General features: G+C 35.3%; 1 protein-coding gene across 4 annotated transcripts in view; it reads right to left on the bottom strand.

The window, feature by feature from the left end:
* Sik2 (salt inducible kinase 2) overlaps positions 1-17,252 on the bottom strand; it is a 121,791-nt gene that overhangs the window by 37,024 nt on the left and 67,515 nt on the right. For 3 of the 4 annotated variants that reach the window (XM_027930719.2, XM_027930720.2, XM_071616690.1), the window contains exon 4: positions 8,688-8,849. In XM_027930719.2, coding sequence (XP_027786520.1) covers positions 8,688-8,849 — 162 coding nt within the window. Of the gene's footprint in view, positions 1-8,687; positions 8,850-16,662; positions 16,829-17,252 lie in introns of all 4 variants that reach the window. The other variant, XM_071616689.1, reaches the window with a different exon arrangement.

The raw sequence follows: 17,252 nt of genomic DNA, 5'->3' as shown, positions 1-17,252 counted from the left end.
ATTATCCTGCTATATTATATACTGCATCAAATATTTTATTTTGAGTTATCATTCAATACCATTGTTATTATTTTGATGCTCAAATAGTTCCAGGTTTGGCTATTAGGAGCTGATTCATGTTGAATCCTGTGTCTTTGAATTGCTCCCATTTTTAAAAATTTTGCACTTCCTTAATGGCACCAGAAGATCTTCCAAGTTCATCTTTTATTTTCCCTGCCTTGAAGCAAACACTTTTCTAAGGAACCATGTTTTTTTTTAACTGAAAATGGTATTTAGAAACTAAGACCAGGGCCTAGATCTGCTCTTGATGTGCCCAAGAATCGACAGCTGCAAATGACTTAGCCAGTATTCAAATACAGGTCAGATGTTCTTTTTTACTATATCACAGATGTTCTAAGGATATCACTAATCCAAAGCTTAATCCAATTTAATATTAGAGGTGAAGCTGTCATAGCTCAGGAAAAATCCTTTACATTAAGATGAGAGATGTCCTAATTTATCACAGGGATATAATTACTATAAAGCTATGCTAACAGTATCCTTACCAAGTGAATGGGAATAATGAGGATGTTTATAGACTAAATATCAGAAATATATATCTACATTCATTTTAGCAATCTACATTAATTGGAGGAGTACATGATGTGCTAAATACACACATCTTATCCTTATTGTGCCAAGATGATACATGTTCTGTTCCATGATACCAAGTCATGTACCTCAAGGTTTTACTCTCACAGTGGTTTTGAGATTTGATATTTCCATATTCTCATCTAATTTCTGTGTTGCCTGAATGTTCATAGGAGATAGGATCTGGCTAGAGTCTTTAGCCACAGAGCAGTTACTGGCTCTCTTGGAAATCAACTAGTCCCAAGGCTGAGTCCTGTAACTATCTCTAATCTGACTAACCAGTAATAGGCCATGGATATACTTGACCACGTACTAGAACTCCTATTACTGTTTTCTGTTCTATATTTTCAAAGTTGACTGAACTTTATCTTCCTGATAATAAAAACCATTATTACATAAATTATCAGTGCCCAAACAGCATTAGCAAAGAGCCAATGGTTTAGGAATAACAGTCTTGCATGGAGTAAATAAGCTGATCCTGGTGATAACTGTCTAACAGGAAACAAGCATAGGAGAGAATTCTGCTTGTTGGAAGGAAATAATAAAATAGATCCAACATTTAAAAAGCACCAGGGGGATTGCTAAAATGCAGATTCTGATTTGTAGGCCTGGAGTGGGCTGAGATTCTGTAAGTTTAATAAGCTTCAAAGTGATGCTCATGTTGTTGGTCCCCAGAGCACTATGAGAAACCAGAGAACAGAATAAGAGAAGTTGTGAACAAGATACAAAAAACTTGTAACAGTTTTATCAGTGTTTACTGTTGCAAAATGATTATAATTACTAAATACTTTTAGGATTTTTATTTAGTTAGAGAGAAGTTGTTAGATAAACTTAAGTCATTTTTTAAAAAAAGAGGTTAAAAACAAAAGATTGAAAAACCTGTCTTCAACCTAAGAAAAAACAAGTAACTTCTAGGAATCAATACAACCAAGGTAATTTTTAATCTCTAGAAGCATGTTATAATGTCTAATTTATAATTTAAAAAGTCCTCCTACAGAGCAGCAGATGGCTTTGGGGTTAAATTTATCCTTGTTTCTCAAATTACCAGTAAATTTAGTAATCCAGCTTTGATGAAGAGTTACACATTGTTTGTAATTATTATAATAGAGTGAGAAAGACAATTACGAGGCAATGAAAGCTGACAAATGAAAGGTAGGGGAACAACTGGGACAAAGCTCACCCACTGCACAAACTGAATACCTAGCAGCCAACACTGATGTCAGTGAGGAGACTTTGTTGTCTACTAGTAAGAAAAGGCCATTTACACAGTTCACTTCCAAACATCAGTCACTCTCCCTGACAGAAAAGCAAAGGAATACTCATTACAGTTGAGATGCTATGTGACCTTAAGACTGGTATGCCATTTATTTTTCCTATCAGGGAGGTTCAGTGAGCTAAGAAGAAAATAAGTGATCTTCCTTAGCTTTAATGGAATAAGGGTGGGATGGGGGAAACCAGACTAGCCAAGACCTTTGAGCTCTCCTCCATGTTCCAGATTTAATATGCTGCTCCTACTAAGCAGGACTGAAGGACATAAGTCTCATTGTGCTTGCTCATGCAAGAAGGCTCTTATACTTTTCACATAGCAAAAGGATAACAAATGGAAGACTTCTAATAAATGTTTTCCCAATCCTGTCTTCATCACCCTCCACCCATTTGTAGTTCTAAATTGCATACACGGAAATCTTAGATCATCTAATAGTAGAAAATTTATTAGAAGTAAAGGCAGAGATGATGGGCTACTACATCAAACCAGAAAGAAAGCATCCTTTTTGAGCTAAAGACAAGTGTCTTGTGATGCACAAGCCACATTAATTAGCCCAATTAGTTAGGAGTATAATTAGCACATGCCTGTAATCCCAGCAACATGGGAGGCTAAGGCACGAGGAATATAAAATTTGAGGCCAGTCTTAGCAACTTAGAGAGAGACCCTCAGCAACTTAGTGAGACTTGTTTCAAAAACTGGCTAATATACATTACCAAATACATTTAAGATTTCTCTCAAAGGAAAAAATTAATCTGCACCAAGTAGAGAAAACTTTGAATATAGATGACAAATTTCTACGCCTTTAAAATTTGTATTAAGGCTTTAGGACTGGTTAATTTTATGTATGTATGTATGTATGTATGTATGTATGTACATACATACGTACGTATGTACTGGGGTTGAATCCAGAGGTGTTTTACCACTGAGTCACATGCCAGCTGTCTTTACTTTTAGAGACAAGGTCTCATTAAGTTGCTTAGGGCCTTGCTAAGGCTGGCCTCAAACTTTTGATCTTCCTTCTTTGGCCTCCAGAGTTATTGGGATTACAGGTATGTGCTACTGTGCCTGATTAGGGTTGGTTAATTAAAGGGGAAAAAAAAATGTGAAGGGGGCTTTATGGCTATCAAAATATAAGGCTTTATTTTCACATGAAATCAATTATTTATTAAATACAAATAATAGCCATCTTTTATTGAGTATTTACATGGTGCCAGGAGCTTTAATTAACAATTTACTTAACAAATACTTAAGCAGCACTCTGTACCAGGCACTATTCTAAAAGTATACTCTACAAATATTCAGGTAATAACCACTATGAGATATGAACTCGTCTCATTCCCTTTACAGACAAGGAAACAGAGTAGAGAGAGGTTCAGAAATGCGTCCAAGGTCATTAAGCTAGTAAGTGGCAGTGCCAGGATTCAAACCAAGGTAGCCTGGTTCTACAGCTCATACTCTTACCTAACGCCATGTAGGCCTCCTGGTCTCTAACAATCACTCATCTCTACAGTATCCCGAAAAACAAATTAATCTCTATGTAGCAGATAGAGAAAACCTGAGAGATTAAATAATCAGTCCAAGGTCATACCTATAAGTGGCATGGCCAGAATTTGCACAAGTATTGTGTGTTATCGAACTCAGTACTCTACATGAAACCTTGTTTGAATTGTGATTATTTTCTGAAAACTTCCTCCAAGTATTCATACATTTTATCCATATCTAAGTATTTATTTATAATAAAAATCTCAGATTAGGAAAGTTTGAGAATAAAACTGCATGTTCTTTAAAACCTTAATAGCCATAAGCTAGAACAGCCAAGAGGAAACACTGTAATTACTAAAACCACTGAAAGTCAATATAGCTTTGCATTCAGCCTCTGACTCTGAATATCTTAATGCTCATGTTTTACTAGAGCTTCATAAGGAAATGAGCACACACAGGTGTGAGTGAATCTATAGATCCTTAATTCTGAAAGTCCTTACTCATTGTAGGGAGCATAAACTAGAAGCTGATCTCATGTTTTTATGTATTAAAGTTAACCATCCCTGGTACTTCTATTCCATTTTCTGCCTTATAAACACAGATACATATTTTAATTTAAACCTGGTTCTGGTTTGTGCTTCTTTTTAATTTCAACATACTAGGCGGCTAATGTTGTATTTTACTTTAGGTTCCTGCAATTTCTTTCCATGTACCAGGCACTATTCTACCTTTCCTGTTAGATTTCTCTAAAAGCCAAAGCCAGGTGGGATAGAACATGTCAGTAATCCCAGCAACTGGGAAGGCTGAGGTAGGAGGATTGTAAATTCAAGACCAGTCTCAGCAATTTAGTGAGACCTTGTCTCAGAATTAAAAAAATAAAAAGGACTGGGGGCTGAAGATGTAGCTTAGTGGTAGAGTATTTGCCTAGCATGTGCAAAGCCCGGGGTTCAATCCCCAGCATTGAAAAAAATTGTCTAATTTCCACTTAAAAAAAAAAAAAGATTTCTTTAAAGGTCAAGAATTCTCAGAGATCAGAAGATAATGTTCTTAAAAGTAAGGAGGATCAACAAATTGTCTTACTATCTATGGATAAAAATAAATATCATAGGGAAATTCTTTAAAACACCCAACCACACCTACACTTTTAATGACTGAGGTGTGCAGTCCTTCCTGGTCTGGCCCTGCCTCCTGTCCAGGCTCTTTCCCTTTCATTGTTACTGACACTTCTTACATTCCACTAGCTCACGTCTGTCTGTAGTTTCCCTAAACACTCTGGAGTTTTTGCTGGCCTGTCTTTGCACAAGCTGATCCAGATGCTTTAACAGCCACCTTGATGCTGACTCCTACACCTCTCCTTCTCCATCTCCATCTGCCCTACCCCCACCCACCACAAATACCTTCTTGCTAATCAAATCTTAGCTTATAATTTCCTTGACTCATCCACTCCTCTTTCTCCTAGTCTCATGGCCTTAAAAACAGTGATCCTTTTGTATTATATTTACTTAGAAGTCTGGTGCTTTAAATTAACTTGGAGTAAGAGAGGGGTTAAAAGTTTTTTGTTGTTGTTGCTATTGTTTCTGTCATAACATGTATGCATCTCCAGGATTTAGCCCAGAGCATAGCTGAAGCTTAATAAACATTACTAAAATTTGGGGTTAAGGGTAGTGAGGATGACAGAGAAAAAAGTGCAAGCAAGAATATATTTGTAGGGGCTGGGGTTGTGGCTCAGTGGTAGAGTGCTTGCCTAGCATGTGTGAGACCCTGGGTTCATTCCTCAGCACTGCTTATATATAAATAAAATAAAGGTCCACTGACAACTAAAAAAATATTAAAAAACAATCAAACAAAGAATATATTTGAGTGTTTAGACATACTGTGTTCATCTTTTCACTTGTGAGGAATAGAAGCCAACATATAGATATAGAATGATAAACCCAAAATTCAGTTTGTATTACTTGAGGAAGAACTGACACATGCTAGGAAACTATAATATTGTGGCCACAGGGACCTAGTTTTGATTTGTAAGCCTGCTGCTTATTATCTGTGTCAATTTAGCAAGTTATTTATTTTCATTTCAGCTTTCTCTCCTAAAAACTGGCAACAGCTACAAGTATTTAGCAAAGTACCTGAAAATTATGCTTCAACTAGCATTTTATGATAGTTGAAACATATTTATTTATTTATTTTGCTTCATGCATGCTAGGCAAGCAAAGTGCTTATGACTATCACTGAGCTACATTCCCAGCCCTGTCACACTATCTTAACCAAAGGGAACAACTTTGGGTACCTGACATTTTATTTGTCTTCTATATAATCAGAGTGTAGATATTAAAGAACAAAAATAAAAGCAGTAAAACCCAACAAAACCAAACCCTAAACATCAGATAATAACATCAGACACACTATGTTGATCCACTTATGTTTCAGGTAGGATTATAGTAATAGGCAGAACTTGGTTACAATCTTAAATCAATTTTCTGTATTTTATGTTTACAGGTTTCTCTAGTCCTACTTTGATATTTTCTTTTGAGATGTCAGTGACAGAACACTTTGTAATTCCTATGGCATATGACTTTCACATTTAACCTTTCCCTGTTTAACAAGACTCCTAGAACTCCTCAGAGCTATTGTTTTGATAATAAGGAAATACTAAGGCAAAGTAAGGATTCTTTCTTCCTTCTTATAGAACTAGGACTTTTTTAAAAAAGACAATTTTAGGGCAATCCATGCTTTAAAGATGTAAACAAAAAATTCCAGTGAAATACACTACTGAAGATTGGAAAAATGAATGAAATAAATAAGACCAAATGGAAAGGCCAAAATATGATGGGGGAAAAACAAACAGAAGAAATAAGTGTAGACATTAAAAAACTATAGAGCCAGGCATGGTGGCACATGCAAGTAATCCCAGCAAATTGGGAAGCTGAAGCAGGAAGTTCATAAGTTTCAGGTCAGCCTCAGCAATTTAGTGAGGCACTAAGTGACTTAGTAAGACCCTGTTACAGAAGAATAAAAAAAAAAGGGGGGGGGGCCTAGGGATGTAGATCAGTGGTAAAGCACTCCTGAGTTTAACCTCATTAACCTTCCCTCAAAACGAAACCAAAATGATAGAAGCAATCTATTACTGTGTATTGTATTTTCACAACAACAACAAAAATGACAATTCAACCCAAATCTTTATGTGTGTGTGTGTGTGTGTGTGTGTGTGTGTGTGTATATATATATATATATATATATATATATATATATGACAAATCAACAAAAATACTTGTCTTATTCAGATAATCCTATTAGGGAAAAGGGAAAAAAAACAGAATACAGAATGGAAAACCCATTACATATCCCGTAACATATATAACATTGGCATTTAAAACAAAATGAGGGATAATTATATTTTCCAAATTGTCCAACATAAAAACTATTGGAAAAGGGTACAGAAATAAGTCAGTTTGATGTACAAATTAAAGGCGTTGAGCTTATCTTTGATACCACAATGCAGCAATCCAGGGTAGTTGTCTTGTCCTTACACTTACTAAGTCCAGTTGAGTATCCAACCTCGCTAGTGAATTAATAATTGCTTGGTCAGCTCCTCTCACCTGATCTCCTTACTCCTCTATAACCATTTAGAACAAAACATCATCATTTGTAACTATGCTAAGCATTTAAACCATGCCCCTATTTTCTTCAATCCTAACTAAAATAATCCTCCCTTTCTCCTATGCCTTCAGCCTCTACTGTTGCTGCTTTATTCAGATGTGCATGCTCTTTGTTGGACTAGTGCACTGGATTTTTCATAAATCTTCTGTTTGCAGTCCTACCCAAAGCTTCTATCCATCTAACTCTGCTGCCACGAACAGAACTGCTAATGTGAAAAGCTAATTGTGATATCCCAAAACTACTTTACTTACATCTGTGCTTGCGAATTTTCAATAGATTAGATTCCTATGACTTACATAATAAATACTAAAAATTTTTTACATGGTATTAAGACTCTTATATTCTGGTCTATACCTAGCTCCTCTTCCTCTATCACTCTCCCGAGCCCATAGATTTTACATTTAAACAGTACTGGGCTAAAGTTCCCACTGTTCTAATCTCCATCTACCTGCCTGCAACATCCTGCTTCTGTTTAAATTTCTGGAAAGCTTTTAACTCATCTTTCAAGCTACGTTCAAATATTTCCTCCTTTGTGAAGCTTCCCTTGACTCTTAAGGTAGACTGATGTTCCCATTGTAGTTTGTACATATTCCCCTGACATACTTTGTGTGTGTGTGTGTGATGCTGGAGGACTGAATTCAGAGCCTCATGCTACTTAAGTACTCTATCAATGAGCTATATCCCCATTTCTGTATATACTGTTTTTTTTTTAACGTACTAGAATTCAATCCAGTGGAGCTTTACCATCCAGTGGTAGAATTACATCCCCAGTCCTTTTTATTTTGATATAGGGTCTCATTAAGTTGCAGAGACTGGCCTCAAACTTTCAATCCTCCTATCTCAGCCTCCTTCTTCATTTGTACATACCTTTTTGGTGGCAATATAGCACTGAATTTTTTTTTCAGTTTTATTAAGGTATAATTAAGAAATAAAAATTATATATACTCAAGATGTACAATGTGATGTTTTGATACATGTATTGACTGAGATGATTTCCACATATCATATTATATTTAGCACAGTACAGTAACTGATACATAAAATATTTACTGAGTAAATTAAAGTTTGATTATGTGAATAAAGAAACTTAGAATACAAAATATAAAAACTTTTACAATTGTAAAAAGCACAAAGAAAAATAAGCAAAATAATCTATCATTAGTCTCCTTGTTATTAATCAAAACTCTTATTTGATCAGAATAAGGCAAGGGCTTTTGTATTTTAAATGGTTCTTATTCTACTTCCATCACTTCTGTTATCTTTTCTGTCTATAACCTCACTGTGGTCATCAGCTATAATGAGGAAAGCAGAATAGAGAGCACCAGCAACTTGCACTCTTCTCTGGTCCTATCCATCCCTCCAATCACTGTTACACTTAAGACAAATGTCCTCCTCCAACAGAGCCCCGCAAGGCACCTCAATGAAGATGAGACCCCCAGGTATAGCCCAGCCAATATGTATATTAATAATAAACTTATTTCCTTTGCTTGTAATTACATACAGGGCTAAGGTAATGAATAAAGTACCCTTTGAGAAAGCTTGACGCCATCAGGTAGAAATGCTCCTGAAGCTGTGCCTGCAGGGCTGTTTCAGCGCACCATGCATGATGGCTCACATCTGATCATTTCATAGCCAGCTGGGTCCCAGTTACCTGCTATTTTGATATTCATGTTGTTATCCAGCAGGAGATTTTCAGCCTTGAGGTCACGGTGCACAATCTTCCGACCATGACAATAATCAACAGCAGACAGAATTTGCCAGAATTTTCGCCTGGCTTCAGACTCATTTAACCGGCCATGATTAGCAAGATAGTCTGTAAAAGAAGAAAGAATTTAGAATTATTTGCTCAAATAAAATAGCCCAAGCACTAGCATTCAGAAATATTTTTTTTGCCTCTCTCCCCTCAAAAGTTTTTTTTTTTTTTTTTAGTGAATAATGAGTGTTCAAATAACATGCTGTTTTTCAAGATTCTTGCCTGTGGAGAAGTTAATTCTAATCATATTTAAATGGAGTCCAGATAAATGGTAAGAGTCCAAAATCAGATAACAGCAAGTATCACAATAATCACAGAACAATTCAAAATTATTTTTATGGCTAGGCATTTCCTTTTTGTTGAAAAATATATTAGCTATTTCTCTTAACCACATTTAAAAAATAAAAATTATGTAAGACAGAGAACATGAATGAATTCTCTGGCATCTCATCAGAAAAGGGACATCTTTCCTTAAATACTATTTTCATACAATTATTATATAAATCTCCTCTAGCATGAAATATGGTGGAATTTTCAAGCAACTTAAATAATTGCCAAACTTTCAATCCATAGGGATAATTCTGACCTACTCAAGAACATGCATACTTGTTTTCCAAACTGAACACTGTTCTGATAGCCATGACAAATGACTGGAAGGCATGAGTATAAGAAAAATATGTTTTATAAGACAAGTTAGCTATCTTTGTGCAATGTTACAATCTTCTTAAAAGCAGTTTACCTTAAAATTAATTCTATATATACTATGTACATAATTTCTGATAGAACTAAACATTACAATTTATTGAACTTTTATCTGAAGATCTAAAAAACCCCTGAAATTATCTTCAGGGGGAGTGTTAAAGTTCGATATGAGGTATTCTCCAAAAAGCTAACGTGTGAGACAAGGAAAGAAAGTTATCAAGATGAAATGACTGGGTTATAAAAGGTTTGACTAATCAGTATATTAATTGCTTGATGGCGATTAACTATAGGCAGGTAGGGTGAGGATGGAAGAGGTGGGTCCTTGCGGCTGTGCCTTTGGGGTTTACATTTTGTCATGGTGAGGAGAGCTCTCTCTCTCTCAGCTTCCTGATGGTCATGTCCAGAGCCACCTTCCTCTACCACATTCTTCTGCCAGGTTGTCTTGCCTCACCTGGAGCCCTCAAGAATGGAACCAGCTATCTATGAAACCATGAGCCCCCAAATAAACTTTCCCTCCTCTAAAATTTTCTTGTCAAGTCTTTTGGTCAGCAATGAGAAAGCTAACTAAAATAGGGAGAGAGATCAATATAAATTCTAAGAGACTTTTATTTAAGATATATTTCCTAACAGAGAATTTTGTCGGTGAGTCAGTATTCAGTTACCTTAACACATTTTCTGCTTTAGTGTATATGATTTACTGGTTTTTAAATTCCATGCCTTTGACCCACGTTGTTCTCAATACAAAGTTTACTAACATCTGTATAGTCTCTACAGTTTACAAAATATGTTCATATTGTACCATTTCATTTAACCTTCCTAAAACCTCTACGACAACCACTATTCTAATTTTCACCCTAGATTTAAAAAAAAAAAAAAAAGCTTATGATGGGGGATTAAATAATCTGGCTGAATTTGTACAATTGCTAAAGAGTTTCTTAATCTGGGACCAGAACCTCTGACCAAAATTTTTTTTTATTACCTCAAGTGTCTTTACTAGCTTCTTGCTGAAATTCTAATCATTCCTTTAAAGCCCTGTTAAATTGCTACCTTACCCATAAGTAGTCCCTCATTACTTCACATAGATGTCGTAATCTTTCTTCTCCAAACCCCTTATAACTTATCATACAGTGCATTACACTGTATTATTCACATATTTTTCATAAATATTCCAACATGTACACACATAGCCCTAACTCTAACACACTGGGTTTGAAAAATAAAAGATATCTTTAAGCTTCCTGAGAACAGGAACCATGCTATTCTCTTCTGGACTCTCTGCAATGATAGGCCTTATACAAAACATGGGTACTTACTACTTAGCTGATTAAAGTCCTATTATAGTTGACATCTGAATTTGTACAATTGCTAAAGAGTTTCTTAATCTGGGACTTTTCTATCAACAGTATTAAAAAAATGTGCAAAACATCATGACAATGACTGTAAGCCATGACTATTCTAAATATTCTATGTATAACAGTCCACATAATATAGATTTTAAATATAAATGGACATTTTGTCTATTCTATATCTGCTAGTACCAGAAACTGAGATGGTTGGCTCAAAACATTTTCCTCTTGCCTTTATAGAACTGCATAGTAGCCATCTATAATTCTAAGAGAGGATCACTTTAGAATACGTAGAATTTTTAGTAAAACCTTTCATACTGGGGCTGGGGATGTGGCTCAAGCGGTAGCGCGCTCGCCTGGCATGCGTGCAGCCCGGGTTCGATCCTCAGCACTATATACAAACAAAGATGTTATGTCCGCCGAAAACTAAAAAATAAATATTAAAATTCTCTCTCTCTCTCTAAAAACAACAACAACAACAAAAAACCTTTCATACTGTTATCATGGAGATGACATTTAATAATTGTCCAGTGGACAATGTGCCTTCTATGTGTGAGAGCGAGCCAACATCTCACTTCCACACTGGATAAGTTGGGAGAACCATAAGAAAAGGTTGGCCCCTTGTACAAACAACTGCAATGTGCTTTCTGTGAGGGAATCTTTTAATTAGTTTCTTTTGACTGAAAATGTTGAGTTAATATGTATTAGTGGGAAAGATTTTTGAGACTTCAGCAACACAGAGAAACCTACAGATTCAATGTGAACAGGTACAAGTTAATATATCTGAAAAAAGATCCCAAACTACCAACAAAGAAATGAATCACAGGAAGCATAATGAAATCTATAATTACTGTTTTTTTTTTTTTTGACACTACCAATCTAAACTGGCATTACCACAGGAAAGAGAGAAAAGACACTCTGAAGCTTGGCATCAGGAAGGGCACTGTCTAACGAACAAAGGCACAGTGTACTTTAAATGACCAGGGAAACAAAAAAGGTCATCAAATATCAATCAATAAACATACGACAGTGTAAGAAAGATAGCAACATCCAAAATAAGGAGATTAAAAGACAACCTATTTCAAGAGGTGGTACTTTCATTCTTTAAGTGAAAATCTCAGCAAGTACTCCAGTATACTTATTATTTTCCCCATTCTTTGTTATTTCTGTAATCTAGGCATCCATGAATACTCTATCTGTTGAGAAATCAGCAATAGAAGTAACAAGCAGAAACCTGTGGCCACAAACACAATTGTTTTAGAATACACCATTCACTTGAGGAATGCTGTTACCAGTTCAACTCAAGTGAATGCCTAAAGTTCTCAAGTTACCATGCATAAAGCACACTCATGTTTCACATTAAAAACTTCATTTATTATAGAACAAACTCATAACTGTAATATCCATTCTCTATAGTGATTTCTTATGTATTTATTTTTTATGAATGGATAGTTTTGAAATCAATTCTTTTTTCCCATGTTTACATTTGTTCTGATTAAGTGAAATGTAACTTTATATTTATTGACCTTAGTAAAAACATTTTGGTTATATTTCATATGTCCCCCTGTCCTGTTTTGCTTTTCTTTTAAAAATATTTTTTTTAGTTGTAGATGCACACAATACCTTTATTTTATTTATTTATTTTTATATGGTGCTGAGGATCAAACCAAGTGCCTCACACATGCTAGATAATAAGCACTCTACCACTGAGCTACAACCCCAGCCCCTGTTTTGCTTTTCTGGTAATTGACTTTTTTTGATAGTGCTTGGGCTCAAACCCAGGGCCTTATGCATGGCAGGCAAGCATTTTATCATTGAGCCACATCCCCAGCCCTCCCTGTAATTGATTTTTATTGTATCTCATAAAAATCATGGTCTGTAATAGATTGGACAATTTAATCAATACTAATAGTCTTAGAAATACTAGTATAGGCAGGGCCCTCAGGAGGCTAAGGCAGGAGGATTGCAAGTTCAAAGCCAGCCTCAGCAAGTTAGCAAAGGCCCTAAGCAACTGAACTGAGTGAGACCCTGTCTCCAAAAAAAAAAAAAAAAAAGCGGGGGGGGGGGGGGGGTGGGGGAGCTAGGGATGTGACTCAGTGGTTGAGTGTCCCTGTGTTCAATCTCCAGTATCATAAAAAAGAAAGAGCAGTATTAGACAAGCAAACAGGTAATACAATGTGATAAAGGATAGCAAAGGATAAATATAACCTAATAAGTTTACTATTTTCAGCCATTTTTCTAAAATTTCTAACTTTTTATTATGAAAGTTTCAAACATACGTAAAAGTAGAGAAAATAGTGTAACACATTCCCCAGATTCCAAAGTTCTCAATATTTTGCCACTTGATTCATTTCTTTTTTTTCCTGTAGTAACATAAAGCAAATCTCAACATCATTTTGTTTCACCCTAAATACTTTGTATCTCCTAAAAGAAAAAAAAAAAAAAAAAAGAGAGAGACATTTTTCTACATAGCCAAAATATCTTTACACCTCACAAAATTAAAATTCCTTAATATCATCTAGTACCAGTTTGAATTCACATCTCTCCAGTTGGCTTATTTGAATCAGAATCCAAACAGAATGTACATTCTGTATTCACTTGTCTTGTCTTTGGAGCCCACTTATTCTGAATTAATTTTCCTACTCTCTGCTTCCCCTTTTCTCCATGACACTGACTTGAAAACACTGGTTGGTTGTTCTATATTCTGGATTTGTCCTTTGCTTCCTCACTATATTGTTTTACTTATTCTTCAATCTCCCTATATTTACTATAAATTGGAACTCAATTATAAAGGATTGAATAGATTTAGGTTCAATTTTTGCTGGAAGGTAGCAAGAATATGTCATAAGTGCATCTACTAAGAGAATGTATTATTAGGTTCTCCTGATTTTGAGTGTTGAGATTGATTAGTGAGTTCTGAGAGTGAGACCTTGATCCTTCAATTAAAGATGACCATCAATCTTTCTCCTAATATGATGGTTCTCAAACTATATCTAACCTTTAGAGGGATTGTTAACCACAGACTACTGGGACCTATCCACAGAGGTTCTAATGTGTTGGAGAGGGTCCTAGAACTTCTTATTTTTTTAGAAGTATGCAGGCAATGCTTAAGATGCTGATACATGGGCCACACTTTGAGAACCAAAGTGCTAACAGTTTTAGTGTTCATTGATGGCCATTATGTGAATCAATGATTTCACTAGGGATTACAAATTGTGATTATTATGATTTGGTTTCAGGCACAATTACAACATGGAATTCTTCTGTAGGGAAATTTTTCTCTTGTCAACTAGGGTTGTTTAGTTATTGTGAAATACAATCTGAATGGGTTAGGAAGGAGGAATGCTAAATTCTTTCTAAGTACCAACTTTCAGAGTAAGGAACTGGCACATTAGATGACTATTAAGATTTATATGTCTGTTGGGCTGGGGTTGAGGCTCAGTGGTGGTGTACTTGCCTTGCATGTGTGATGTACTGGGTTCAATCCTCAGCACCACATAAAAATAAATAAAGATATTGTGTCCACCTACAACTCAAAAATATTAAAAAAATATTTATATGTCTGTTTATTTTATTATTTAGCATCATTTTTTCTCTTTCACAATTCTTTTAAGTATCATAATGAACACCTGAATTTTGTATATTCAATTTGTTTCAATCAACTGTAGATATTACTTTTGACACTCAGATTTTCCTATCTTTGGCCAGTGAAAACAATTTCATACTGTTTTTTTTTTAATTTTGTTTTGTTTTTGGTGCTGGGGATTGAGCCCAGGGGCACTCAACCATTGAGCTACATCCCAGTGCTTTTTATTTTTTATTTTAAGATAGGATCTGACTAAATTGCCAAGGCTGGCTTTGAACTTGCGATCCTCCTGTTTCAGCCTCCTGAGCCTCTGGGATTACAGGCATGTGCCACTGTGCCCATCTGTTTTTTGTTTTAAACATAAACAAAGAAATAGTAAGCTTTGCTGTCTTCTGGCATAATAAAAGTGCCCCATTCTTATCTTGAACATTTCCTGGAATCATTTCTCTAAGAAGTCTGGCTCTCCTCATAGGGAACGGTACCTAGGTGTGCATGGTGCTTGTTACTGCTGGGTCAGCACTGCTTTTAAGCCTTTTCAGGACAAAGCTAAGAGGTAAGTACTTTCGTAAAAAGTTCATAAATGCATGCTACTTATGTTCATAAATTCATGCTACTTATGTCCATTTCAAATTTAACATTCTAAAAATTACATTTCTTTGAAAATGTATACCTTTTTCTTACATTAAAAGATCTTGGTTCTTGGGGCTGGAGTTGTGGCTCAGTGGCAGAGTGATCTCCTAGCACATGCGGGGACCTGGGTTCGATCCTCAGCACCACATAAAAATAAACAAAATAAAAGTATTGTGTCCATCTACAACTAAAAAATAAATATGAAAAAAAAATCTTGGTTCTTTTTTTTTTTTTTTTTTTGGTACTGGGGATTTTGAACTCAGGGGCATTCGACCACTGAGCCACATCCCTAGCCAAAGATATTTTATTTTAGAGACAGGGTCTCAATGAGGTGCTTATTAGCACCTTGCTTTTTGCTGAGGCTGACTTTGAACTCACAATCCTCCTGCCTCAGCCTCCCAAGCCTCAGGGATTACAGGAGTGTACCCTTGTACCCAGCTTGGTTCTTAATATTAACATAAATTATTAGTTTTATCCTACAGTAAACATAAAACAGTTTCAAAATAGCTGTACAAATAGTACTACTAACAATGAAGTTGCTGGATAAAATTTAAAAGTTAATATTTCTTTATAGTTCTTTTTATCTTGAACTTTATTATTGTAGAACATGGAGTTGGAAGAGCTACCTGTGTGTGGTGTGAAGCCAACGTGACATAAGACAGGTGTGTTTGCTTTCAAATATTAGGAATTACTTTTCTCTCTCTTCTTTAACCCTATTTTTTGAATAATACTGGATGCTTCACATAATGCCAAAATTAAAACCGTAATAAGATTTACACTAAGTTTTGCTGCCATCCCTGTCCCCTTCCTCTCTAAGTAACTTTTTAAAATTAGTTTTTGGTTTACCCTTTCTGTATTTCACTTTATGTGAGAAAATCTATTTATAATTGTATTTTTCCCACTTCATATATAAAAAATATTTATTCTATAAATTCTGCAGCAGAACACTGAAATCTTCAACATTCCTTTATAGGATTAGAGATATATTTTGATGTTTAATATAATGGTGCTAAAAATGAAGGGTTCAAATTGTCAAGCTTGCTAACTATGGGACCTTGAGCAAATTCCTCGACCTCCTGAATCCTCCATTTGCTAATCCCCAAATGGGGATAACAATAGTATCTGCGACCCACAGTTAAGCAAAGATTGAATTTTAAAAGTCCGAATAAAAAACAAAGCCTTGGCATAGTACCTGAGACATAAAAGTGCTCAAAAATCTTAGCTACTGCTTCAGTTATGATTATTACTGTTGCTATTAACCTGAGAGGTTGACTCAGGCTACCTTCCTTTCCTAACTTCCTTTTCTACCCATCAGTCCCTTTGATACAGTTTCTATGTTTCACACCCCATTGAAATTCCTTTCAAGTCACTCAATAACTCCCCCTAGGGTAAAGCCATTAACCTTTTTCAATTCTCATTTTTTATGACTTTCAATTACATCTAACACTTAACTGGTCTCCAAAATAAACACCTCTCCCTATTGATTCTGTGTTTACCTGGTCTTTCTCCATCTTCTTCACTAATTGGCTCATTTCCCTACATGAAAGTATCATAGTCTAGTTTGGGGCCTTTCCCTTTGTTTTTCCAGATTCCTCCCCTAAACCATTACCTTTGTGTTGATAACCTTTGATGTGCTTTATTCTTCTGGACAATTATAATTCTTTTTCATAATCTTGTCATTTAGTTCCTATCTCAGGGATGCCTCTTAGTCTCTCAGTTGAGATATGTCTTAACTGTGTGTCCTGGGATCTTCCATACACAGATATATTGAGAATCTAGTGAAAATTATACACATATACAAATGAACATTACAATTTGTATGCAATTTCAAAAATGTATAAAAATCTTAGGTTTAATATTGGCTTAAGAAACTCTGTCTTCTGTCCTCTGTTCATTACCAAGAATTTTAATAAAAATAATCTCTAGATTTGCCAAGTCCATTTGCCCTTTCAACATTCACTTGATATCAGATATCTAAACAAATTTTCTTTTTACCACAACAGTATCAAGACTGAGCTCATTACAATCACTTAACCTCAAAAATTCAAATTTCTCACCAACTTCTAAATTACTGAAGGCCTAGTAAGTAGATTTCAAATTATACCGAATTGTTTTATATAAAGTATAATTAATCAATGTTTTCATTCTGCTTTTATTGATAAATCTAAATTCCATGGCATAGTGTCTGACACATAATAA

The sequence above is a fragment of the Marmota flaviventris genome, chromosome 9 (assembly GCF_047511675.1).
Source record: "Marmota flaviventris isolate mMarFla1 chromosome 9, mMarFla1.hap1, whole genome shotgun sequence".
Lineage (NCBI taxonomy): Eukaryota > Metazoa > Chordata > Mammalia > Rodentia > Sciuridae > Marmota > Marmota flaviventris.
The sequence above is the reverse complement of the archived record's forward strand: the minus strand, read 5'-3'. Positions and strand labels throughout refer to the sequence as shown.